The sequence below is a fragment of the Colletotrichum jinshuiense genome, chromosome 2, assembly GCF_051148585.1.
Source record: "Colletotrichum jinshuiense chromosome 2, complete sequence".
Taxonomy (NCBI): Eukaryota; Fungi; Ascomycota; class Sordariomycetes; order Glomerellales; family Glomerellaceae; genus Colletotrichum; species Colletotrichum jinshuiense.
In genome coordinates this window covers 2464207-2489959 of record NC_139309.1, presented here as the reverse complement: position 1 = coordinate 2489959, position 25753 = coordinate 2464207, and the positions used below count along the sequence as shown (strand labels likewise).

Here is a 25753-nt window from a genome sequence, read left to right as displayed (position 1 = left end):
GCCAGGAACCGCACCGCCGTGGCACCGACCAACAAGGAGTCTGCGCTCAGCCCCTGGACCGCCCCCTTTACGGTGACTGACTGCTGACTGGACAGCCGGGCGAGGGGGCGGACGCCCGTCAAGTAAGTGGCTTTCAGGAAGGGGGGGCGCGCACGACCGGTTGATGTGGCGCCGCTTCTCGGGGGAGAATGGGATCGACGCGGGGCGTATTGTATGCAACGCTGCTGCGCTGCTGCGCTGTGGCTTCCCTCTGCCGGTGCGGTGCCCGTTGGCCTGGATGCGACTCCAGGTGGGAAAAGGCCATTGCAGGGCCAAGAAACGAACGTGAACGCCCGTGGGACCTGAGAAAAATTTCCGTTCTCCATGATTGTCATCCTCCAGAATCGAGGATGAAGCTCGAAGCACGGCCCGAGATTTATGAATGAACCACTTTTTTTTTTCCTTCTTTTTTGTATAACTTTTTTTTTCATTGGTCCTGCTGTGGGCGAGTGTTTTTCGTCGATGATGCTTCCGAGATCACAAGAGCGGGTTGAAGCGATTGGTTTTATTTGATCCCAAGTCTTCGTTCAGCTCATGTCCCCCCCTCAGCTGGCTTGGAGTAAGGCTGGTTTTGTGCAACATATTCTTCTCCCGGCTTCGTTGTGTGACTGGCCGACAACCTTGAGCAGGACGGGGATTGCCCTGCCAAAAACTTTGCGCGGGCGGCGGAAAACATGAGATGGAAACAATGAGATGATCTGACGGAGAAGAACAATCACCAGACGCAGCAGAGAACGGTGCGGTGGCCCAGCGGCTGAACAGCCCGCTCATCCAGGTACCGACGCTCACTGTGCCGAGTGCCACCTCACGAGCCGTGGGCCTGCATTGTTCCGCCTTTTGGCTCATGGCCAAGCAATGAACCCCCGAAAAGGACCGTTTCAAACCCCCGAGGCGATCCCTTTGATTATTCCCCTCTGGAAGCGGCCCCCCCTTTTTGCGTGTGCCGCTCACAGTTGCATTTCGCACCGCACCGCCGGCCTTGGAATCCTCGTCAGCTCTTCTTCTCCCCGGAATTGGCGGCGGGGCCCTTCATCTGGGAAAACCTGCGGGAAAACTGCGCAAACCCATCATAGTGTAGATACACTACAAAAAGGCCTGGCCAACCGCGGCCCTGCCATCGCCCCCCCATCTCGGCAAGGATAAAAACTACAAATCTCTCCTCCACCCTCAGGGTCCTCCCCAGAAGTTGCTGTCACAGACTGATTGGGGCGAGATTATGTCAAGATGGCGTCCCCAGCTCGGCCGCCCTTTTGTGTGTGCGTGCTGTATGGTTTTTTTGTTTTTTTCTCTTATGTACTCCAGCCCTGAACTAATAATTACTCCACGATGAGTCGCTCCCGGCAGTTCCCAGCCCTCTGGTCTGGCCTGGCGGCCCTGGCCCGAACCTGCATCCTGCACGGCTGCACAGCTGCTGGGTTGTTGACTTCATTAATCTCGCAGAAAATTCGCGCTGGAAATTGCGACCTGGATATAGCATTGTCTTCACCTGAACACCCCGGACACCGTTGATGAGCATTCGTACACAATACGCATCCTTCGGGGTATCGGCACTGCCAGTGGGCTCGGTGAATGGATGAATGCCTGCCTGGCCGATTGATCGATCGATTGACGGACGGCGTTTCAATGTCAATGTCAATGTCAGCGTGCAATCGGTCGTCTGATAACGGCAACACGGCCCATCCGCACTTGGCCCTCGACTTGCCCATGCCTCGTCGTCCAGAGCCGTGGACGCCACCCATCGTGGGCTCGGTGCCTGGACACTACCTAATAATCAATGAACCAACCCACTTCCAAGTCATAAAGGCCCCGAGACCGAGACAGGCACCTGCTCCATCCCCCTCAACATCGTATCGTCTTCGGCCCATTTGCTTGCCCCGCCGGTTTGTCTTACCGCAAAGGCAACTTCGGCAAGACACCCCGCTTCCTTGCTGCTTCTTCCAACTTCCAACTTCCAACTCCTTCGCGCCGCATTGCCATCCTATCCCAGAGCCCACTCTCCAGCCTATCCCATCCCACCACATCGCATCGCATCGCACCTACTGTCCCCTACTCCAATGTTCTGACACTTTGTTTGATGAAAAATGACGGCTGGCCCAGCCGCACCAGGCCGTAGCATCCGTCGTCGCAAAACTTCAAACACGGGAGTTCCCTGGCGCGCCTCCTTGGAGGGGTTCCTCCTGTCTGATACCCACGTCCTTGTTTGAGTTTTCCTATTGTTTGCCCAACATCGGTCGCTCGTCCGAACCCTGCCGCCAAGATTATGCGGAAGCTCCGTCCTCATTGGACAGCCGACCATGACCACCACCAAAGATGTTGCACCTTTAACTTAACCGAACTGTTTAGGAGTATGGTCTGTCGAGTCTGGAACCTCGACACACTCAATCTGACAAATGGAATACGGGGTCCAGACATCATCGCCCCCATGCCGTCCGCGAAAAAAGAAGAAAGAAAAAAAAAATGGATGGGAAAAGAAAAGGAAGTGAGCCACTAGGGCTGAGCAACGGCCTGCGCCACAGGTTCGCACTTGGCGTCCTTATAGGGCAGGTGGGCAAACGGTTCCTAACTGAGGTCACCTTTCCCACTGGTCCACTCTTCACCCTGGAGGCTCTGTTAGTGACTTCATCACATCAATAACCTCAGTCGCACAGTCTTGGGCTTTTCGATGGCTGCTCGTATTTTTTCTTGGCCAGAGCAGCAAGTCTCTTGAACTTTGCAAAGCATTCAAGCCCATGGGGTCAACCACACACATCCAGCATACCACGGAACAAGCATCCCATCCGGGCTCTCCCTTTGGATAGCCAACCAATTCTTGCTACAAAACCTGATTCATATCGTTCAAATACCTTTTTCGAATGCCGAGTGGCTCAAAAGCAAAGGACGATTTCAAAGACTGACAGCAACCCTGGGTTTCTTTTTCAAAAAGAGAAGCCATCAGAAGTGGTGCACAACGAGCTTCGAGGTATGAAGCCAGAAGAGTTCGAAGTGAAGTTCAAAGATCGACAACACCTTGGTGTTGGTTAACCAGGTTGTTTTTCAAGGGCTCTGAGCCACAGGATGCTTCAAAAACACAAGCTCGTCGATTGGGGGCGACGCAGTTCCAAAGACGCACAGTTTACACGGCAGCTTCATCACCAGCCAGTTCCAATTGGGTCGAGGGAAGGCTATGGAGGCCTGCTTCGGAAATCTCTGAGCAAGTGCTTACGGTGCGGTAATGTCTTTGATGCGCGTTGTCACCAGCCGCAAAGCATTGTGTGCGGGAGGAAAGTGCTCGCCTTTGATGGTCGGCACTCGCCCTGAATGTTCGCCCTGCCCTGCGAGATGATGTCGTTCCTTGTAACTGCCATCACTGAAAGCAGAGGTCATTGAGAAGGAACTCTGGGAGGTTCCCGCTGTCTTCGCCCACAAAGCTATGGCATCGTGAGGTTGGCTCTTCACCACCTTGCCCTTTTGCTTTCCTCTGCCCCCAATCCCTCCAAGAAGATCTAGCCAAGCCTTTGCCTCCTCCCCCTTCTCCTTTACCTTTGCCCCCTTCAAGGTACTCCTTCGGCACCCGCTCATCAGCCTTTGTTTTGCATCATTCTCCCTCTTGGGAAGGTTGAGCAGTTTCTTGGATTGGTACTCGGTATTTTTCGCTAGCCATCCGACTATCACCACCCCACGCTCGTTTGGAGACCAAAACAAGGGCATCAAGAGTCAGCAAAGATGATGGCCAAGGCCCTCTGTTGCTTCCAGGTTCCTCCCCTGAAAAAGGAGGCGAAGGTAGAAGTAGAGGTGAAGAAGATCAGCGATACCACCAAGCAGCCTCCCGTCGAATTGATCAAATTACCCCCGCCGGCCAAACTCTCTGGCAGCAACTATAACTTCGAACCTTGGCTTACTAGAAACAATACCGCCGGTTCCGTCGCATCATCTCATCGTTCCAGCGCGCGATCTCCCGAGTCGGATTTCATCCCTGACCCTACCGAGGTCGAATACGTATCGGACCCCGAGGACGAGATTGTCGCGCCCAAGACGAGCAATGGCGGTTTGGGCGCCGTTAGGGGCAGACTCAACCGCAAGTCTTCTCAGGACGACACGAAACGGTTGTCTACCACCAGCAACAAACGAGCATCAACCGCTAGCACCAAACGATCGTCCAACGTCTCTGCGGGCAATCAGGAAGACCGGCCAGAATTTGACCAGGCAGCGTATCTTGCGTCAGTGAGACACAGCAACCACAGACGGATCCAGGCAGAAGTTAGGAGCGAGAACAGTTCTCGGTCTGTCTCTACCCGCGGAAGTAATAGATTCCGCGAACTCGAGACAGTGGAGGAGGATCCCAGCGATCGCCGAGACGATTTCCCAACCGGGCCGCGAGACAGAATAGAGCTCTCCATGCCTACTGGCAATTCTGCGGTCAATGTCGGCCATCAACTGCTTCGACCTCCCTCTGCAAAGCTGCCACCAATCAGCCTCACGGTTGACCCCGCTGATGTCGTCTCTGGAGATCGCCGACGAAGCAGTTGCCCAAAGCCAGAGACCAGCTCCAAGGTGGCGGCATCACAGATCGTTATTCGTGAGCGTGGATCGCTGCCCCATATGCCACCGCCTGCCCCGGTCATATCTGCCAAGCAGAGTCTTGATGAACAAGACACCGAATCATTCAGAACTTGGCGCCTCTCTCAGGGGATCCCCCAGGGTGGTGGTAGCCAACCGGTGCTTGTCGTTCAGGCGCAGGATGTCTCGGCTGCAGATCAACAAAGCGTCGCTGTTACCGACAGCAAGTATAGTTTTGAGGCCGAGAAACAGTCCAGCATTTGTGGCAACGAGGCAACTCTTGATGAAGAACGGCCCGAGACCGAGACCGTTCCCGCAGCCGATTGCTCTTCTGCCCAACCTCGCACTTCCGAATCCGCCCAGTCTCAAGATGGCAGTGCTTGGGGAACCTGGTTGCTCGCTGAGAAGCTTGCTTCTGAAGAGGATTCTGTTGTGGCTCAAGAATCATCTTTCAAAGGCAACGCTACGTCTGCAGTAGCTCATTTTGACTCCACGAAAACCGAGGACAACAAAGACGTTGACCGTGAGCCAGTGAGGCCTGACAAGCCTTGCAGTTTGGACACAACTGACAAGCCGGGGAAGAAGCGCATGGCTGGCCAACAAGGTTCTGCCGCTATCTTTCCGGAACATTCTCCGTTGAGAATGAACGTTGGTTCAGCAGTCACCGAGCCTGCTTCGGCAACTGAGCCGCTTAACTATCCTTCATCCTCGGTATACTCTTCAGCGCAGAACACACGCCCGCACTCGCCTTTGGGTTCAAATGGTGCAAGTGGCGATGGAAAAGACGACAGTATCATTGAGAGCTTCATTGATCTTGACATAGCCTCATTCGAGAGTATGGTTTCCTTCACTTACGGCCTCCCTACCTTGGCTAATCCAAAGATAGTGTCCAATGGCTTCCAGGAGCAGCGATCGGACGAGAGCTACCGCACAGCCGTGGACAAGGATTCTGACCCGGACCTGGTTATGTCATCCGTCGTACTGCCAGCCGAGAATGATTCTGTCAGCAGGAGATCTGATATCTCGGTAAAATACCATCGCAAGGTTGAGCTCGGAACTGACCCATTCGCCACCGAGCCTCAGGCTTCGCCATCACTTGCGGCTACCGACTTCCAGGAGAAATTTGAGAATTCTCAGACCGATACTTCTGCTTGGGGTGATTTACCTGCTCGAAAACCTTCCTTTCTCCAAGTCTTGTTCAAACGCAAAGCTGCTGGCTCCAAGGGACACGAAAAGTCGCAAAGTCAACCTTCTGCGCAGCTGGCCCAGCTAGACTCTTCGTCTGATTCACGAGAGAAACCCAAGGCCAAGGCCAAGGGCCACATCAAGAGATTATCGAATCTTAGCATTAGATCTCACATGCAGCCTATCTCACCCGTTGAAGAGCTCACTGCCCCCAAGCTCAAAGAAAGCACCACGATGATCTGGCAGCGAGCCGTTCAACTCGAGCACGACCGGCGCGAGGCCAAGTCCAACGCAGGCTCCAAGAAGACAACGGCCTCGGTGATGAACAACCCTTATCATAGATCCCGTCGTTCCATCCATGGTGAAGGCAGCAGGCTCTCTCACGAAGAAGCAGTGTCACTCAACTCACACGTCTCGATGCAGCTTACCAAGTCGGCATCAACTCAACTAACGCTTTCTAAAGCCTCTGCTCTAACAAGCCAGGGCACCAAATCTTTTACATCAGGCGTCTCCAAGTCTCACCTGCCGATTGACCCGAATGTTCAGGAACACTCGACCGCCACTGGAGCAAATGGTACGGAGGGCAATGCAGTTGCGACAGGCACCCATTAGGAGTCGGGCCTTCGAAAGCTAGCTGTGCCACCTACATCATGGGCAAAATGGTCGTCTCACAATCGAGCTGAGCGAATTGGTGCTGCCGGTTTGAGCGACGATGTGACCTCGAAGGATTTTGCAGCCGTTCCCGCTTCGAAGAATTTGCAGCATACCTGGGTCACCGACAAAGGTCCGGTTGCACGTGAAGCCGAGGTGAACAAAAACACCCATTCCATATCCAAGAGACTCGGCAAAGCCATGAAGGGCGGCTTGGGCAAGCTAATGGCATCCAAGCCAGAAACCAAAAACTCTGCTCAGTTGGAGTTCCCCGAGCTTGAGGTATTGCCAACCAAGGAGGGCTACAAGGACCTCAAAGCGTTAGACAGGAGCACTGAGACGTTGAAGAGCAGTCAACGCGCCAAGCTGGCAATCAACCCAGCTCTTGCCATGGCTGAGTTGGAGAACCAATCTAAGCAATCTTTGAGCAAAACGCTGTCCGCGCAGATGCAGGAAGCTGAGCACGCGAGACACGACTCCGCAGACGAGACCACCCATGGCACTTTCAAGAGCGAGGACTTTGGATCTGTCGATGAAGCATCCACCGTTCGCCCTGTCACGCCGGCCAATCTGATCACTCTTCCGGCAGGAGATTCGACTACTGCCACCACAGAGCGCTGGGCAACTCCAGCCAGTCGTCTTTCGCACAGCCCTTCGCTGCGAGCTCTTGAAGGAAGCAACTCAGACATCAAAGATGATGACTCAACCGCGGATAACTTGCTCGCCGAGAATGGCGCGTCCTTATCTTCGGAAATTATTCAGGCACCTTCTGCTGGTCTCAATCTTCAGATGGAGGAATGATCAGAGAGCGTCAGATTTCTTAACAGAAGAATGAAGTGATTTCTGCCGATGCCCATGTGTTAAACAACGGCGGATACCGGGACCGAGTATTCTGGCGATGCCCCCTGCGATGGCAAAGGACGAAGGGTGACACTTCGTTTTGATTTGGCACGCAATGATGACGCCCGTGGAATGCAACGAATGTTATGAATAGGTGATGTGGTTTTGCGACTTGGAAAAGGTCTCAATAAGTGCACTCAACAGAGCGCGGATCACACTTTTGTATGGTATAAATTGGGGGCGATGTATGGAAGTTCCCCGAGTGTATAGATTTCTTTTTCCATAGGGAATGGGTATTGGGACCTTTTTTCGGATCTTCTTTTTCGACCTTGCTCGGGAGCTATTTCCAGTCACGTTGTATGCCACCTACTGGACTTGTCGTCGCCAACTTGTTCGACCGCCGTCTCGACGGGAGAGCAGCAAGTGGACCATGTCCCAAAATCACAGGCCTACCAGTTGTCGCCCAAGGAACAGCATGGGTATTAATAGTCGTAAATCATAGATTGGAGGGTACCCCGTGGCGGTCCCCTGGCCCCTCCGAGGTATCTGTATCTTGTATTCCATCGAATGACGCATACGCCTGCCGTTGTCCACCCAAACCCCAAGCCCATTGCCCAAGTTCCCAAGTCACTCCAGTAAGTACAACAAGCTACCCATCCGTTCAGGGGGAAAATACGAAGAAAGGGGGGAAGAAAAACCAAGCCCAGTGAAGAACAGATCCTAAGTGGTAGACGGGACTATCCTATCCAAACAAGACGTTCTCGTAACTCTGCTGGTCGAGGTGCTTGAAGAACACGTCCTGCAGCGCGGCCCTGCTCTTGACGATCTGCGGCACGACGCCGTCGATCTGGCGGAGGTTGTTGCGCATGCTCTCCATGTGGCTGCCAATCTGGCCCGCCAGCCCGCGCAGCTCCACGTCTTCGATGTCCTGTGCTAGGTGTTAATGATATGACTCCTCCATGGAAGAGGGGGGTTACCCTCCCGTCGGAAAATGGGAAAAAGAAAAGGAGGAGGGGGGGATGCTCACCTTGAACAACGCCCCACTAACGTTCTCGTCGGGGACAAACTTGAAGTCGCGGTCGTCGTGCTCGGCGCTATTATCAGCGACGCCCTTCTGTTGTTCGGGGACGAGCACGTGCGTCTTGCGAAGGTTGTCCTTGAAGTTCCTCGCCTCGGACCTCGCGTTCGCCTCCAGCGTCCTCAGGGCGTCGTAGTCGTCCTCGAGCGCCTTCTCCTCGCGCTCCTCCTCCGCCTTGAGGAGGCTGACGGCGTGGAGCAGCGGGTCGAGCTGTTTCTCCAGCGACGTCACGCCCTCGATGACGCGCTCAAAGTCGAGCTCCTCGGCGCGGCCGCCGTCGGCGTCGTGTTTCCTGCTACCTGCCGAGGGCGCGGAGGCCGGCGGGAAGGGCAGGCCGCGCGAGAGCTTCTTGGCGAGGCGGTTCGTGACGAGGCGGATTGCGGAGGCGGCCTGGTCGCGGCGCTTCTCGTTCCCTGCGAGGCGCTGGAGGACGGGACGCTCGGAGAGGCGGAGGAGGTTCGAGACAATGGAGAGGGAGGCGGGCGCCAGCGGGGACCATTTCTCCTCGATCGTCGAGCGGGGGATCTGGCGTATTCGGGCGGCAATGTGGCGGTATTTCGCGGTCGGCCGGCGGGCTGCTGCGGGCTTATCTGGGGTTTCTTCCCGGGCTTCGTCGGAGGTGCGGCGGCGTCGTTTCTTCGCGGGCGCCTCCTCTGTTGAGGCATCAGCGGAAGGGCGTTTCTTGGACTTGCGAGACTGGGCGGTCTGGCTTTCGGGGTCGCGGGGGGAGGATGCGGCGTCCGAGGCCCGAGGACGGCCTGGACGGCGGCGATGTGTCTCTGGGGAGGGTTGCTCCCCTTTCCGCCTGCGGGCCTCCGTCTGTCCCGACGGTGACACGTCTTGCGCCTCTGGCCTGGGATGAGCCGGGCGGCCGCGTTTCTTCTTGTCAGCGGCCGGTTCTTTGTCGGGCGAAGGTTCCTCTGCATCGTCCGCTGCGGCTTTTGGCGGCCGTCCGCGTTTCTTCTTATGAGCCGCCTCGGCCTCGACCTCTTCCTCGAAGGCGGGTTCTTCAGCCACTGCGGCCTTCTCTTTGGGCTTCCTCCCACGCTTCTTGGGCGCAGCCTCTTCCTCGGCAGCCTCTGCGGGCTCCTCCGGTGCGGCTTCCTTGTCCAGAGAGGGTCTTCCGCGCTTCTTCTTCGGTGCAGGTTCCGGCTCCGTCGCATCTTCGGGTTGCTCTTCAGTGGCCTGCTTATTCAGAGAGGGTCGCCCGCGCTTCTTCTTCGGTACAGGCTCTGCCTCTGTCGCATCTTCAGATTGTTCTTCAATAGCCTTCTTATTCAGAGACGGTCGTCCGCGTTTCTTCTTCGGTGCAGGTTCCGGCTCTGTCGCATCCTCGGGCTGCTCCCCGACGGATTTCTGGTTCAGGGAGGGTCGACCACGCTTCTTCTTAGGTACAGGCTCCGGCTCCGTCGCATTCTCCGGTTGCCCCTCAGCAGCGTTCTTGTTCAGAGATGGTCGTCCGCGCTTCTTCTTTGGCGCAGGTTCCGGCTCTGCCGCACCCTCGTGTTGCTCCTCGGCAGCTTTCTCTACGACCTTGGCTGGTCGGCCACGCTTCTTCTTCGCCGCGTTGCCGGTGCTGGCTTCCTCTCCATCGTGAACCTCCTCGTTTGGCTTATTTGCTGCTTTGCGGCCGCGATTGCCTCCTGCAGGCTTCGCTGCTGTTTGTGACGGCTGGTCCTCCTGGCTTCCAATTTCTTCAGTATCGTCCGCGTTGCTCTCCGTAGCCTTTCTCGGTTTCCGCTTCGCTTGTCCCGGGTTAGGCCCCTCCTCGACTGCCTTCTCCTCCTCGTCAACTGCCTCCACGCGCCGTGGCCTACCCCGACCCTTGGCTTTTGGTTCTTCAGCGGGAGGCGATGACTCGACTTCTTTGTGCTTTTTTGGCCTTCCACGTTTCCCTGGTACAGAGGGTTTCTCGTTGGACTCAGCTTCCGCGGCGCCGGGAGAGCTTGCCGACGCGTCGTCCGCCTTGGACGCGTTGGGAGGACGACCGCGTTTCCTCTTCTGATCTGTAGCTTCAGGGGGCTGTCGTCGTGTCAGCTAATTCCAGAGCGTTATAAATATCTTGCTTACCATTATTGAATTTTGCGCTGTCAACAATGTCGCACAGTTGTAGATTTCAATGGAGGCGCCGAGAGATCTCCAAGCCGTCACTGAGCTCCAGACGCGTCCGTCCCCTCTATTTGGTACGTACCTGGGGAATCCGCCTCGTGTGGCTGGTGCATGTGAGACTGGTTGTCGCCGAAGGCTTCTATTGTGGCTGCTACCCCAGACCCGACGTTCCACCTGAACGTCCCGAAATGTCGCTGACTGGTAGAGAGGGCCAATCTCCTTCGGCCTAGGCCGCATGGGGAGCTAGCACACGTTCTGCAACTCCTGGCCAGTGGGTTTCGCTGTTTGACAGTGTTCTGGTTCCCCCCAGCGACCAGAGCTCCTTGGCTGTGATTTCCCAGCCGGATCACCAACGGACAAGGTTCAGGAGTAGACAAAGGGTCCTTTCTTTGTCAGGTTCTCTCCCCTTCCACTTTTTTCCCACACCCGAACTCTGTGTCCTTTTTTTGGTACATACGCAAACGGAACTAGGTTGTCTGTACTCTTTACATACTTCCTCGTCGCATACTTATCGTCCCTCCTTGGCCTCATTGTAGCTTTCGGCACGTCGTCCGTTTGCCTTGTTCTTTGTAATTACGTTTCCCCTCACCCCAAACTCGCATCATCGCTTGGCCCGTTGGATCGCGACACCTGTCCCAAGCTACCTCCCTACACCAACATCTCCACATTGCCATCATGCGCGTGTCCGCCACCACCATTCTCGCGCTCCCGCTGCTCGCGACGGCAGCCGAGTCGCAATTCGAGCAGTACAAGGCGCAATTCCAGAACTTTTTGAGCTCCTTTGGCGCCCCCTCCGTCCCCAGCGCGGACAAGCCTGCAGTCCCCGAGGCTGCCGTCCCTGAGGCGACAATCCCCGAGAAGAAGCTGTCCGTCTTGACCGTTGAGAACTGGAAGGATGTTCTCTACGAGCCTGTGAAGCCCGATGCCGCGACCCCTGAGGAGTGGTGGGTCCTGATCACTGGTGGCAACAAGACCTGCTTCGGTACGTTGCATCGCGCTCGCAACCTTTTGTTTGATGGACTAAGTGCTAACTATGATCCCGCAGGTCATTGCGACAAGATTGAGACTGCCTTCAACGAGACCGCGTCCAAGTTCGCCAAGCTCCCCGAATCTCCCCACATGGGTCTTCTCAACTGCGACGACCAGCCCGTTCTCTGCAACGCCTGGTCTGCCGGCACCGCGTCCATCTGGTCCATCAAGATGCTGCCCCCTGGGTCCCAGATCGACATTTACAGGAAGCGCCTCAACGTTACGACCACCACCTCGGACGACATTGTGGACCTGTGGACCGAGCCGACCAAGAAGGACTGGATCCTGACTGAGAACATCTTCCACCCCTTCAACAGCTGGATCGCGGAGAACAACCTGTCCATCCCCATCGGCTACTTCTTCTGGGCCTTTAACCTCATCCCCAACTGGCTTTTCATGCTCATTGTCTCCTTCGGCAGCCGCACCCTGATGAACCGTCGCATGGGCAACACCCTGAACGCACGTGAGGCTGCCGCCGCTGGCGGCGCTCCCCCTGCTGCTGCGGCCCCCGGCACTGGTGTTGCGCGGTAAAGAAATGCTGTGAAAGGTTGAGGAGTGGCATAGGAGAGGCTGGAGGGCACAACACTGCGGTCTTGATATCCCGGCAACCAAGGGGGCCGAGGGACAGGACCGAGGCCCCTGGTCATTGGATTATGTAGTGCCAAATTAGTAATCTTTAGTTGATCAACTTTTTCCTTCGCATGCATCTTGCACACTCTTGAGGCTCTGAATAACGTCGTCTCCAAGCTTAGGGTTGGAGAGTCGTCCGTAGCGAAGGTCGCTCATGCTACCGACCGTCTGCTTGAGTGACTCCAGAAGCGTCTCTTCCTGCGCTTCGAGCTTTTGAATCTCTGCTTCGAGATCTACTATTGCGGTGTCCATCTCCGGGATGACGGAATTGAGGGTGTGCTTGGGATCTTGCGCTCCAGACGCACCAAAGAGCTGCACCCTTAGATTAGAGAAGCTGGTTTACTTCAGTCAATGGGCAGCCAGACTTACCGCTCGCTCAATTTCCAGCTCCTGGTCGGCATCCTCATTTGCCGCCTGGCTCCGAGCAAGGGCGATTTCGCGCCTAATGACCCTGCTTCGCTTCTCCTCGATCGTGATGTTCTCCGTGACCGTGTCGACGACCGCTCTCCTCTGGCGCTGCAGATCACGGTACAGCGAACGAATCTGCGGGTTTGCACGCTGCGCCTTGGGGAAGAGTTCGGTGAACTCATCAAGGGTAATGGCGGAGGGCAGCTGTGCCGGGACGGTCAGGTAGTTGTGCAGAATAGTGGATTCGGTGGGCGCCATGATGGGCTGGGTGACGAGGGCAGTGGCCTTTGCAGATAGGATTGAGTAACAGTAGGCAAAAGGCGAGACCTTTTCTTAGTTATGAGGCGCGATTATGTTCTTGCTGTAACTCGGAGGAAAAGGCAGGGGTATGTGTCTGGGTGAGGCACATGGCAAAGCCGGGTGAGGTGCAACGGGTGGCGCTTGGTCTGGTCTGGCCCCGGCTGGGGGCAGGCAAGACGCGGTAGTTCCTGTGGGACGCGTTAATGAGCCTCAGCGCGTTTCACTCGTAGGAAATTCACACGTAGGCTGCTTGCCATCTTCCTCTCATTCACCACAACATCAACTCGACCAAAGGGCCCGCCAACGACTGCATTGTTCGCCCCGAGACAATTGGCATCTCACCCGTGTCATAGTGAGACCGACTTTCCTTTCATTTTTACTCTCAATCTTGGCTCAGAAACTGACCGGTCTCCAGGTTCATACCGTGCTAGCGACCCATTCAGCACTGTCGTCCGGATTAGTCTGAGGTGTCACGACGGATCAACATTCGTACTGTGCTAGTAGTCTCGACCCCCCTAGACTTGCGCCAGCCGCTCTCAACGTTGACCGTGTCTTTGTTTTGCTGCGCACTGTCGAGAATTTAACCTCATTGGCTCCTTGATCGATCAACCACTCGACTGCATCTAAGCCGTCACCCAAACCTGGTTGTCAGAATCCTCAACTAGACTGTTGTACTATCTTGACTCCTCCCGAACCTTCATAGACGCCGTATCAATCATGGCGCCCGCTCGCCAACCGCCCCAGCCCTTCATCAAGGATGAGAAGGTTCTCTGTTTCCATGGTGAGATGCTGTACGAGGCCAAGATTCTCGACGTACAGCCCGCCGAGAGCGGCGAGGGTTTCCAGTATCGTATTCACTACAAGGGTTGGAAGAATACTTGGGATGACTGGGTCTCCATCGACCGTATCCGCAAGTTCACTGAGGAGAACAAGGAGCTGGCCAGCCAGCTGCACGCCCAGATGAAAGACTTGCGTCAGAAGAGCAGTGCCAAAGCACCCAAGAAGGGTGTCCGCGCCAATGGAACCGAATCGGCTCGCGGTAGTGAGGAGCGAACCGCAGGAGTTGCCGCCAGCGGCCGTGGCCCTCGGCGGGCGAGGGACTTCGACCTTGAACAGGTAAGTTTTGAAACGGGTGTTTTTTTTTTTTTTGTCTTCTTTTTTTTTGTCTTTATATCTCCCGGGTTGTCATTGTTTGGAGCCTACAAGTAGAGGCCCTTTGGTATGTTGTATGAAACGCCATCATAAAGAGAGAAAAGCGAAGAAACAATAAGGGGCGAGCAGCATCATCCAGTGTGGGGCCCGACGAGGCCTCAGTGCAGAATCACAGTATCGCTGGCCGTCGACTATGGTCAAGACTACTTCACTTTCTGGGTGTCTGGTTTTCATCCGACGAAAGGTGAAAAGACCTAAGAGTTGGCGTTTCTTGAGGCACCTGCCGACCATCACCTTCCTGCCACTGGGATTCCACCTGCACAAAGCTATCTCCGCAACAAGTCCCCTTTCTCCCGCTTTTCAATCGCTGGCTTCTATTTGAAAACCAACACGAAGCTTTCTTCCTCGGCATCATTTGGACACTCTCTTTCATTTTATTTTCGACGCCATCCCCATCCACCGATACCGTTCGTCAACGTCGCCCGCATATCACGAAAATGGCCAACTACGGTGATTGGAACACCTGGGGTCATCCGGGCTCTCAGCCAGCTTGGTCTACTCAGCAATACAGCCAGCAGTCCTACTACACCGCATCGCCAAGACCCTACTCTCTTGCGCGGCCAGGCTACTACGACATACCTGCGTTTCCTCCCTCTCATGTAACTGGCCATGAGCAGCGTATAGAACATCGCGGTGGAGAGGATACTGCCCAGGCATCGGGCTGTATTTTCCGTCGAGAGTATGATGATTTCAGCGAATCCGAGGGACACGGAGACAGCAGCGAATATGAGGAGGAACACGAGGACAGGGTTGACCAGCGCTGTTATCATTTTTTTGCCGGGTTAGGCGAGGACGAGGAAGAACCTGAGCGGGAGGCCCTTGATCTCGAGGATATCGAGAGACGCCACCGTGCTTTCCTCCCACAGTGGAACACGATCGACTGGCAGACGCCCGCGAGAAATCCTCCAAGATCCTCTGTATCGCCCAGAGCCAGTGTCAGCCCCAACCCTAGCTATAACAGGGCGCCCAGTGTCATCAGCATCTCCAGTAATGCGAGTGATTCTAGTGTCGAGTTTCTCGGAGAGTCGCTTGTAACGTCCAGCCAAGTCAGCGGCCGCTACAGCGATGCCACCCTGGTGGGAAGCACACTGAAGCAAGAAGAGGGCAACATTGAGCAATTCCAGCATGCCCCTGCACTGGTAGGCTTGGTCGACAACCTTCGCGACGAAAATATTTCCAATGAAGGCAACAAACGAAATCGGCCAGTCAGCGTCGAGTTCCTCTTCGAATTCCGACGCAATGTTCGCCCGAGGCAGCAGTGAATTCGGAATAATCCGTCACGCCAATATCAAGGGCCCTGTGCGGCTGGTTCCGCCCTGACCTGGACGCTATGGCAGGCGCCACCACAGACAGCACCTTCCTCGAGAAGATGGTCCGAACTTGACTGATATCTCTCTCGCCCCTTCCCATTCCAAACCCTCGCCGAACCAGGCAATATCTCTTACAACTCCCGCCATCAGTTGCATTGCAGTCATTCCAAGAAACTTCAGCCCCTACCTGCGTCCACTCAGCACCATTACTGCAACCTTCACTTCTATCGCGGACTCGCGCCATTCCATTCAAGGGTTCATATGATACCACCCACATCATGAACTGCACTCCTCGCAAACATCAGCCGACTGAATGTGTGCGTCGACGGCCCCACGATGGTAAAGGGGCTGCTTGGAAGGAGCCACGCCTGGCTGCAGATTCCTTGATCACAAAACCTGCGTCGCGATACAGACTCTACGTAACCAAAGACGGAAAGCCGAACTACGACAGCCGTTATTCAACGTCATTCAGAAATCGCAAGAGAGAACAGCCTGCGCGCGTCAAGCCCACTGCCCGCTCCCCGCAACCCAGGGAGAGAGGAGACATGGCTGTGAGTTTGCACGAACATGGAAATGGAAGGTGCCGTCTACAACGCTGGTTGCCTGTCGGAAAGAGTGATAACCGGGAGAGATTGACTTAAATCGATTGGCTCAGTGGCGTCGATCTTTGCACTTTTGTTTCTTTCATACTGTATATCTACCGCTCTTCGGCTGAGTGCTAATCAAATATTCATATAGGAGGATGGGTTCCATGCGCGCCCTTCTATCAAGCTGCCCATTCCTGATCACATCAAGGCCATGCTTGTTGACGACTGGGAGAATATCACCAAGAACAACCAGCTGGTCCCACTTCCCCATCCTCATCCTGTCGATGAGATCTTGAACGACTATCTGACCTACGAGCGTCCTAACCGAGATGACGGTTCTGCAAACATGGACATTCTCGAAGAGGTCGTTGCTGGGCTTCGCGAATATTTCGAGAAGTCTCTTAGCCGGATTCTGCTGTACCGGTATGTTCATCGACTACATATGATTACTATGTTGCCTGCTAATACCATGACAGCTTCGAACGCCCCCAGTACCACGAGGTCCGCAAGGTGTGGGAGAAGGCCAGTGAGGCCGACAAGAACAAGTCGGTCTGTGATACGTATGGCCCCGAGCACTTGTGCCGCCTGATGGGTAAGTTCATTAAGAATCTGCCGTATGCACAGTCGCTAATTTAAAGCAGTTTCCTTGCCCGAGCTTGTTGCTCAGACAAACATGGATCAGCAATCCGTATCGCGGCTCCGCGAGGAACTCTCCAAACTCACCGTCTGGCTCGGCAAGAATGCAAAGACCTACTTCGTTAGCGAGTACGAAACCCCATCTCAGGAGTACATCGACAAGGCTCGGAGTTTCTAGGCCCCCAAGCATGATTCTGCAAGCTCATGAAACAAAAGGCCCTTTCTAATGAACGGCTGGCTATTCGCCGACTCGCTTCAATGGTTTTACGGCTCTTGGAAGTTCTCGATCTCGCCAATTTAGGCTTGACAACAGGGTGTTCTAGAGCCCATGGAACAAGGACAGGGACAACATCATTACATTGCCTACTAACATCGGGGTTGCTCAACCGGTATGAAGGGTTGAGAAGGATACCTAATATTGTTTTTCATAGATATTCCACTGCTATAGGGAGGGCAAGGAAAGGGGTTACGGTTCTCGGAATTTCTCTTGCATTACTTTTCTCGATTCCCCGCAAACAGTCTGGTAGTTAGCAGCACGACTAGCGGCCTTCGGGCCAATGGAATATACGAAACCCGGACGTCGTTGTTCTCAATTTGAGTGAACTTTTGATGCATTTCATGTAGATCTACGCCGATTCCCTCATCTGCGCATGCTGTTGTACAGTCCGCCATGATTTTGTACAGATTTTCGTGGTGATGGTACACGAGTTGGACTTTTCTCAATCAAGCCCGCCGCAGAACTTCCCCGTGGGTATCCCAAGGCGAGACCCTCGCCCCTCCCCTTTCAAGCCCGACAGTCCTCTCCCTCCCAAAGTTTTCACCTGGCTGATTCCTAAGCCACCAAAGGCAAAAGACTTCGTTCCTCACCGCGCGACAGCCTTCTCGACGTAGAAGCCCGGGTCCGGCCTCCGCAGCTCGCGCATCTCGGGGTTCGTCATGGCGCGGTCGACCTCGGCGACCTTGACCAGCTCCTTGACCTTCATGATCATACCGGCGAACTGGGGGCTGACGGGGTGGAAGACGGTCTGGGAGCGGCGGTGCAGGCCGAGGGCGTCGAGGACGCCGCGAGTGCTCTTGGGCAGGCCGATGGCCGAGCGGTGGAGGGTGATGCGGAAGAAGGACATTTTGAACGGCGTGGCGGGCGGACCGGTAGGAGAGACTTGGTGTGTTGGCGGGTTCGACTGTAGAGTGCGGGAGGGGTTTTGCGCCGCGATTGCGCTGTCGGTCGACGGTTTGCGTTCGAGGAAGGGTTCAGGAGAGGTTCGTTCCTAGCGACGAGGGAAGCCCAACGTTAGCGGCGTTGAAGGGGGGGCGAGCTCAAATATGAGATGCTCGAGAAGGTGTGCGGCTGTAGAGCGTACAAATTGAGTGGTCTGCCGGAGCAAGCCCGTTTCTTTTCCGTGTCGCGATGTCGTGGAGGGGGTTAGGGAACGACCTGATCGTGATCGATAGCTTCAACGTCTAGGGATCCAAAATTCAATGAGCCTGCACGTTGGAATTTTGGTGGTCCGTGCACTCATCGCGACGGAATATGCCGGATCGCAGTGACCCCCCCCCCCCCCCCCCCCCCCCCCCTTCCCCCCATTGGAGCCAAAATCGCAGTGGTAGAAATTTTGCCTTGAACACGGAAAACGTAACAACCAGAACAAATCCAGAACACCAATCCTAATGTTATCCAGAAGAAGAAAAAAAAAAGAACAAATTCAACTCTCAAATGCTTGAAGGACGTCGGGTTATTTGACGAGTATTTTGCACCTATACCACTTCATCAGCCGCCTGTATTTGTAGGGGCAAACTACATGGCACTGTCATTGTGCATGCACTTGCACGTCTTCAAGAAGTCTAGACGTATGGACAACTTGGGTTGACTTCACGGTAAGCGAAAGGCTGGCGGCATTGGCCTTGTGTTCGCAGAGTCCAGGTGCACTATGGTGCCCGGACGGTCTACATGTCGCAATTGGTGCATATACGTGGCCGGCGACCGAGAGCGCGTCGGCCTGCAGTCACTGGTAGCATGACTTGCGCATCTATCTATCTGCAGAGACTCGTGATGGATTGGAGCATGGCGGTGGAGTTGTCCTGACCAGCGAGTATAACTGTCAAGGGTGCCAGGTACCCCAACTCGAAGCCGCCTCAATCATCGGAAACCCTAGAGCGCCATCTGCCCAAAACAGCGTATGAGACTAGCTGGCAGCTTATGAGAGTAATAAAAACCCTCAAAAATGAAAAAGACAAAGGGAACGGGGGAAAGAACCGCTTCCTACGACCGAGGATCGCTGAACGGGTTGCGGATCTTCAGAAGGAACATATGCTCCAAGGCAATCATTCTCGAAAGCCAAGCGTCAGGTTCCTGCAGTATTCCGCATGCATATTGGGAAACCCCCCGATCCCCCCCCTTCTTCCATCGATGCTTTCAATGAGGAAAAACCAAGTAATAATGAAGAAAAGAAGAAAAAAACCCATCCCCAAGTCATTGGAGAGCATCGAGAGACGCCGGCGAGGCGAGGACGGGCATCTCCTTCAACACAGCCCCCCGATGGGAGACTGAATGGCCTCGCAGGGCAGTTTCATTGTTCCTGGGTGAGGCTCTGTTCCAGTCGTTCCATTTAGCACCTCACGTGGTGTCCTTGTTTCGCTTGGATAACCTAGCTAGAGCCTGCGTGGTTCTTTGAGTACACACGATACACGCCCCCCCCCCTCCATTGGCTCAAGCGAGCGAGCCTTGACGCCGGGGGTATCCCGTCGTTTCCTAGTATCGCTATCGTCCTACCGGCCCCGTGGGGGAGGGGGGGCGTGTAGACAAAAAGGGGATAGCCGAGGCGGGACATGGCCAACAATAAGAATATTATGGGGGTCCAGATTGTGAAATAGCTTTCCTGCTCCTACATGTGGGAACGCCGAGCATCAAGGATGGATGGAAGCGATTAACATCCTGGGGGGTGACAATACAAGGTTGTTAAAAGGGCATTTTTGCAGGTTTCCTTACCCTGTAACCTCCGCTGCTTATTCCATCGTGAAGCTATGCTCGCCCGGAGCGACCCGTAGCCCCCCCTCCCCTAGTCGCCCTCCTGGACCATGCTCGAGAGAACTTCCGCTCACTTCCCCGGGAAAGCTGGCAGCCGCTGGGTTTGTTACAGCGGCTCACATGGACATCTGCCTGGCCATCGGACACCCTTATCTCCGAGTACCCCTTCGTCTTGTGCGTACGAGACTCTAGACTGCTTGAGCGGGTGACGACTCTCTTGCCAAGGAGACACAGAAACAAAAGTAACAGCTTCATGCACGCATGGAAGGCCCGAGCCGGCGCTAACAATGCCCTCGCATACATATGTGGTGTTGTTTTACAACAACAAAAAAAGGACCCCCACAGGCATGGATTTAGAAACGAAAGCGCTTGCTCCCAACCCAGAGCCATCTGATGAGCTCAAGGGGCTCAAATAAGCCAAGGGGCTCAAATAAGCAAGAGGCGTTTTTATTTTGATCCGGGGGATCAGACACTGAACTCCATCCCATAACCCGTCGCAACCAGCTGTCAAAGCTTCTAATACAGCTACGGCCGTGAAGAGCAACGCGCCGTTCATGTCCCGGAAGTAGTAGAACTGAACAATCGTTACTTAGGTAGCTCCGAGCAATGAAGTATGAACGAAGTCAGTGCCACACGCCATGGGGACGAAGCAGGTTGCGAGAAAGGATTTCACTCTCATGTCACATCGCATAGGATATTATTATTGGATGACGAAAACGGGCAAAACCATTAGTATATCCCGGAGGGACTACGCAGCACTACACGTATATAGCTTGTCGTACAAGACGCCATTTAGCACACCATCATCCCTCGCATGACGTTAAAATCATTTACTCCATTTCTATAGCCACATCCCGTGGCAATCCGTAACCTTCCGCCGCTAACCTTTATCCCCTTACATCTGAACCTCCACTCTGCCCTCGGCGCCTGGCGGGCCGGAGCCGAGCTGGGGGAGAATGTAGGTGATGTCATCCCAGGGGTGGCGGTACAGACCAGTGCGCAGTCTCTTCTGGTCGAGGTAGTGGGCAATCAGACCGATGGAACGGCCGAGAACGAACAGACCGTTGAGGACACCCATCTTCAGGTAGTCCTCGGCCTCCTCGGAGGAGAAGGCACCGCAGTTGCGCATGAGGTCAACGAAGCAGACGGCGATGCAACCGTCGACGTTGAGAATGAGGTTGTCCTTCTTGGAGGTGGTGACGGTCTCAACGGCCAGGGCGTAGTCGAGGAGCTTGTGGCTGGGGAACTTGGCCAGGACATACTCCTTGACGAGCTCGACACGCAGATCGGGGTTGTTGCGGGACTTGACACGGTGGCCAATACCGGGGATGAGCTTGTTCGCCTTGCGCATGTTGTCGACGAACTCACGGGGGCTCAGGCCCTTGTCGAAGGCCTTGGTGAACTCCTCGGCGGCGCCGTCCAGGGCACCACCGAAGCGGGAACCAATGGTCAGGAGACCAGCGACGAGCGAGGAAATGAGATCCTTGCCGGCACGGGTGGTGATGATGGTGTTCATGGCACCAGACACGGCAGGGCCGTGGTCGGCGGTGAGCATGAGAACCATCTCGAGGAACTTAGAGGCGTAGGGGGGCAGGCGGCGACGGAACCACAGAAGGGACATGACACCACCAATGCCGATCTCCTCCCTGAAGACATCCGAGATGGGCATGCCAGCGTACAGGAGCTCCTGGCCACGGTCGTCGGAGATGGTGGAGATGAAGGCAGCGGGCTTACGGATGAGACCGAGCTCCTGGGCCCAAGAGTAGTCAATGGGGATCTTGGGAACAACGGGCTCGGGCTGGGGCTTGATGGTGCCGTTCTTGACCAGGCTGTCGTAGAGAGCCTTGAGGACCTGGGGCATGTCCTCGAAGGTCTCGGGGACGTAGAAGCCGGCCTCCTTCATCTTCTCGTTCTTGGTCTTGGCAGTCTCCAGGGTGGAGTTGGCGAAAGCACCGGCGTGACCGAACTGGACCTCGGTCTTGAACATGCTGGCGCAAGTACCAATGGCCCAGGCAACGATGGGCTTGGTGATGATGCCGTCCTCGACGGCCTTGATGACCTTGTACTCCTCAACACCACCAACCTCACCGAGCAGGACGAGGATCTTGCAGTCGGGGTCGGCCTGGTATCTGAGCAAGTGGTCGATGAAGGTGGTTCCGGGGTATCTGTCACCGCCAATGGCGACACCCTCGTAGACACCGTCGGTGTTGTTGGCAATAATGTTGTTGAGCTCGTTGGACATGCCACCAGACTTGGAGACGTAACCAACGGAACCCTTGCGGTAGAGCTTGGAGGCAACAATGTTGTCCATCATACCACCGGTGTTACCGATCTTGAAGCAGCCAGGCTTGATACCACCGACAGTGGCGGGGCCAATGATGGTGATGCCCTTCTGCTGAGCCTTGTGGGCGATCTCACGGGCACGCTGGAATGGCTGTTAGCAGGCCGCGGCCATTGAATGAGGGGCGGGGGCTGGTAGGACTCACGCGCTCGGGGACACCCTCGGCAATGATGGCAATAGTCTTGATCTGGGGGAACTCCATGAGCTCCATAGTGGAGGAGTAGACACTTCGGGAGGAGGCGAAGTTGACGACAACGTCGACGTCGGGGTGCTTGGCGATGGCCTTGTTGACCTCCTGGTAGACGGGCAGGAGAGTCTCGCTGGTTCCCCAGTACATCTTGCTCACGAACTGGCCACCAAAGGTGTAGATGATGCCGGCAACGGAGGGGGTCTTGCGCTTGCAGATGAAGTCGAAGTCGAGCATGCCCTGGACGGCGCGGGGCTGCAGACCGTAGACGAAGCATCTGGTCTTGTCGTTGAACAGAGCATGTTCGGGCAGAGGGCTCAGAGGACGGCTGGGAGCAGTGAAGCGTGTGATGTTGTCGTTGGCAGACAGGCCGCTGGCTGCCTTGGCGCCATTGGCACCGTTAGCGGAGGGAGTGGCCGCAGGCATTGTGAAGAAAGTCGAGCTTCGTCGGCGGGGAGAATCTCAACGAGGGGAGGGGAAGAAAAAAGTCTGGCGAGGGGTAGCAAGGTCAGCAAGCTTATCGAAGCAGACAGTGGGCGCCAGAAACAACAAATAGATGTCTGCCCGGGAGAGGAAGTGTCCGAGTAAGGATTGGAGGTGAAGGTGGAGGAGGAGAAAGTTTGGTGGAAAACAAACGAGTCGGATTTGTGGTGGGGAGGAGGTGAGATTTCAGGAGGGACTCGGAAGACGACGTTCGCAGAAGCTGAAATCGTTGGATCTGCGAGGCTACTGCTCATCGGCAGCTGGGGACACCACCAGACATTAAGTGGATCTTTGTAGCTGGCGTAGCCCCAGCTGTTTGGGGGGACTTTTTTTTTGGTGCATTGGAAGTGCGACCGGGTGCGTATGGGGGAGGTGGCATGTGCGAACCCGACGGAGGTGGGAAGCTGCGGCGGAGGGGCAGGACGGCGGATGACAGGACCAGGGGTGTGGGTGGGATTCGGAGAGCGGTAGTGACTAACCTGGCAGTGTTCAGCGGCACGCGACGGCAAAGTCCAGCTTCCTTTTCTGACGAGCTGACGGAGGTTCGTGAATGGCGTGGGGGGGAGAGAAGGCAAGAGAGGAGGAAGAAAAAAGAGAGTCGAGGATGCGAGGGTCGGGGGAGAAGAAGACGGAGGACGGCGTCGTAAGTAGTTGAGGAGCGGCGGGTGACAACAGGGTGTGTGATTTTCGTCGTCTTTTCTTTCCTGGGGCCTTCTCCAGCGGGAATCGGCAAGGGAGGAACGGTGTGCGGTGCGTCTGAGTGAAGTGAGGACAGGCAGGGATTGTTGGCGCGCGTCCCAAGTATCTGAGGGAGGTGACAGCAAGTCAAGGTCTTGACCTGGCCCAAGCCCAAGCCCCTCCGGCCACGGCCGAGAAACGGGAGGGGGAGAAAAACAAGGCCCCAATCTCAATCTCAATCCCAATCTCAGTCCCAATGATGCCTGTTGGTGTCCAACAACAACAATGCCAGACAATGCTTTGCAGCGGCAGACGCAGGCGCGGGTGGGCAGATTGGGGTGAACAGATTGACACAGACAGGCGCTGGTGCTGGCGCCGCCGGTGCTGGTGCCACTGTCGTTCTCGCTTGGTGGTGAAGGTCCGGTACGGGCGATCGGTATAGTCGGTGCTGTGTCAGGGCCAGCCAGGTACCAAGGTCGAGACAGTGGATATTGGCGGCGCAATGACACACACTCGCAGTGACTTGAGAATGGAGGGGATGGGGAATGGAGACTTCCGTCATGCGACGGCCGAAAGAGTTGGGGAAGTTCAGGGTGAATGGGGCCGTGTGATTGGCCATGTTTTCGTTGAAGTGTTGAATTCCAGCGGGCAGGGAAGGGAGGGAGAGATGGGATGGGATGGGACGGGGAGCAAGCGAGCGAGCAAACGGTACCGGTTGGACCCTTGGCCCCCGCTTGTTTCTGGCGGACCCCCCAAAGCGCCAGTGGCCATTGACCGGGCAGAGCACCACACTGGCACAGGGCAGCACCACACTACACTAGTAGGGCAATCCCAGACTGGAGCTCTGGGCCTGGGTTCGGGGGCATTGGGCATGAGCATGAGCATGAGCATGAGCCATGATCAGCATGTACCGGTACACGGTCTGCCCGCACTGGTGTCCGCAACCCGTCTGGCTGCGTACCTGCACAAGCCCTGACTCTCCAGTCTTTTTGTCCCACGCCGGCCAATGCCTGTCGAGGCCCGCCGTGGGAAGCTCCAGAAGAGCTGCACCAGAGCTGCCAGCGCCAGTCCTTGCTGGGCTTGGTGTGGTCCGAGACTCGAAAGATGGCGCGGTTCGCCCGCCGAACACCGCAAAATGTCGGTCTTGACCTCCCGTCTGCTCCCCGCCCCGACCAGTCCAAGTTGAGACCAACCGGCAGGCGCTTGACCGCAACAATAGTCGGGAGGCGCGTGCCAGGCAAGCCGTGGCTCTCGCACTTGCTCTCCTGTAGCGTTATCGTCGCAAGGACTAGGCTTTGGTTTGACCGCATCTCATCAATCACACCCCGTCCCGTGTTACCGCCAATCCAACCCAATCGCCCTCGGACGGACTGGATTGTCAGGGAGGATCAACATTCGCCCAAACCGGGTTGTCTAGGTAATCAACCTGAACATGCACCGCTGCCACACAGCAGTGACACACAGCCCGAATCCATCCTGCGCATTATGCCCAGCTACAGTGGTGGGGGCGGCGCCGTCACTAGAACAGCCTTCTTCCCCCCTCCCTCGCCGCATTCGATTGGCGTGATGCGGTGGTGCCAAAGTATCTGTCACCTAACGAGGTATTTTGCGCGCGCCGTGTACGGATACATAGACCACTTGGCCAGGCAACAAAAGAGGGCAGAGGGGGGGGGGGAACAAGGTGACATGAAAATATCCGCTGCCGAAACGAAGGAAAAAAATTTAATCCAGGACAGGCGGTGCAGCGGGACAATGCGGCGATAGTCGTAACTGCGAAGTGCAGCGAGAAAACAACGGGCCGAAATAAACGGCTACGGAGATGAGCTCCAGGTCGAGGAGTCAGATCTCGAGACTCGAGACTCGATCTGGACGACCGACCCCAAACGGGCATCTTTTCATCCATGCTCTCGCATGCCCCGAAACCCGGCATGCCGCAACCACCTCCGCCGGTTTTCGGTCCTCCCCATCGTCACTCCGCCGACCACCGGGCATTGCGCACCCTCACTGAGGGGGGAAATGGCCACACACACACACACACATTCGCTCTCCCCTTCTCTCTGTCTCCCACCCGCACCCACACACACACACAGAGAGAACATCGTGAATAGATCCGTGGTGGCTTCGGGGCCTTTTGAGAGTGACAGGGTAAAGAGAGGCTGTGAGACTTTTCCTGGAATGTCCAATTATGCCATGCCACCACCAGGGCAGACAATCTCTTTTGGACACCCCCGTTCCAACTTCCGAGGGGTCGAGCCCGTCTGACTACGCAGTCGAGGTCTCACTCGAGATTGATGACTGTGCCAATGCACGCACCCCATTCCCTCCATCCCATTCCAATCCCATTCCAGCGCCGTGACCAGGCGCAGGCGCCAATGTCCAGCTCCCTGGCTGATACCGATTGGCACCAGACATCCGGGCCACCGTCCGTTGTCCCAAGAAAGATGAGAAACGTCCGAAATCAATGCCATCCCGCGGCGCTCGAGTCCCAA

General features: G+C 55.8%; 7 protein-coding genes across 7 annotated transcripts; 3 read left to right on the top strand and 4 right to left on the bottom strand.

Moving 5' to 3' along the window:
* Positions 1–3741: 3741 nt before the first annotated feature.
* EsH8_II_000669 (uncharacterized protein) lies at positions 3742–7212 on the top strand (the record flags this gene model as incomplete). The annotated part of the gene is made up of 2 exons (XM_083263967.1): positions 3742–6334; positions 6395–7212. The coding sequence occupies 2 exons, from the start codon at positions 3742–3744 to the stop codon at positions 7210–7212; spliced, it is 3411 nt and encodes a 1136-aa protein (XP_083121289.1).
* Positions 7213–7993: 781 nt separating this feature from the next.
* EsH8_II_000668 (uncharacterized protein) lies at positions 7994–10402 on the bottom strand (the record flags this gene model as incomplete). The annotated part of the gene is made up of 3 exons (XM_083263966.1): positions 7994–8179; positions 8279–10351; positions 10400–10402. The coding sequence occupies 3 exons, from the start codon at positions 10400–10402 to the stop codon at positions 7994–7996; spliced, it is 2262 nt and encodes a 753-aa protein (XP_083121288.1).
* A 711-nt stretch (positions 10403–11113) lies between these two features.
* On the top strand, positions 11114–11998 carry EsH8_II_000667 (uncharacterized protein; the record flags this gene model as incomplete). The annotated part of the gene is made up of 2 exons (XM_083263965.1): positions 11114–11420; positions 11484–11998. The coding sequence occupies 2 exons, from the start codon at positions 11114–11116 to the stop codon at positions 11996–11998; spliced, it is 822 nt and encodes a 273-aa protein (XP_083121287.1).
* Positions 11999–12151: 153 nt separating this feature from the next.
* On the bottom strand, positions 12152–12763 carry EsH8_II_000666 (Cnl2/NKP2 family protein-domain-containing protein; the record flags this gene model as incomplete). The annotated part of the gene is made up of 2 exons (XM_083263964.1): positions 12152–12409; positions 12467–12763. 2 exons carry the CDS (start codon positions 12761–12763, stop codon positions 12152–12154), a joined length of 555 nt encoding a protein of 184 aa, XP_083121286.1.
* Positions 12764–13522: 759 nt separating this feature from the next.
* Positions 13523–16728, top strand: EsH8_II_000665 (MRG-domain-containing protein; the record flags this gene model as incomplete). Its single annotated transcript, XM_083263963.1, has 4 exons — positions 13523–13921; positions 16066–16337; positions 16391–16506; positions 16556–16728. 4 exons carry the CDS (start codon positions 13523–13525, stop codon positions 16726–16728), a joined length of 960 nt encoding a protein of 319 aa, XP_083121285.1.
* A 685-nt stretch (positions 16729–17413) lies between these two features.
* EsH8_II_000664 (mitochondrial 54S ribosomal protein uL30m) lies at positions 17414–17674 on the bottom strand (the record flags this gene model as incomplete). Its single annotated transcript, XM_083263962.1, has 1 exon — positions 17414–17674. One exon carries the CDS (start codon positions 17672–17674, stop codon positions 17414–17416), a length of 261 nt encoding a protein of 86 aa, XP_083121284.1.
* A 2796-nt stretch (positions 17675–20470) lies between these two features.
* On the bottom strand, positions 20471–22529 carry EsH8_II_000663 (citrate synthase-like protein; the record flags this gene model as incomplete). Its single annotated transcript, XM_083263961.1, has 2 exons — positions 20471–22000; positions 22062–22529. The coding sequence occupies 2 exons, from the start codon at positions 22527–22529 to the stop codon at positions 20471–20473; spliced, it is 1998 nt and encodes a 665-aa protein (XP_083121283.1).
* Between the last annotated feature and the right edge of the window lie 3224 nt (positions 22530–25753).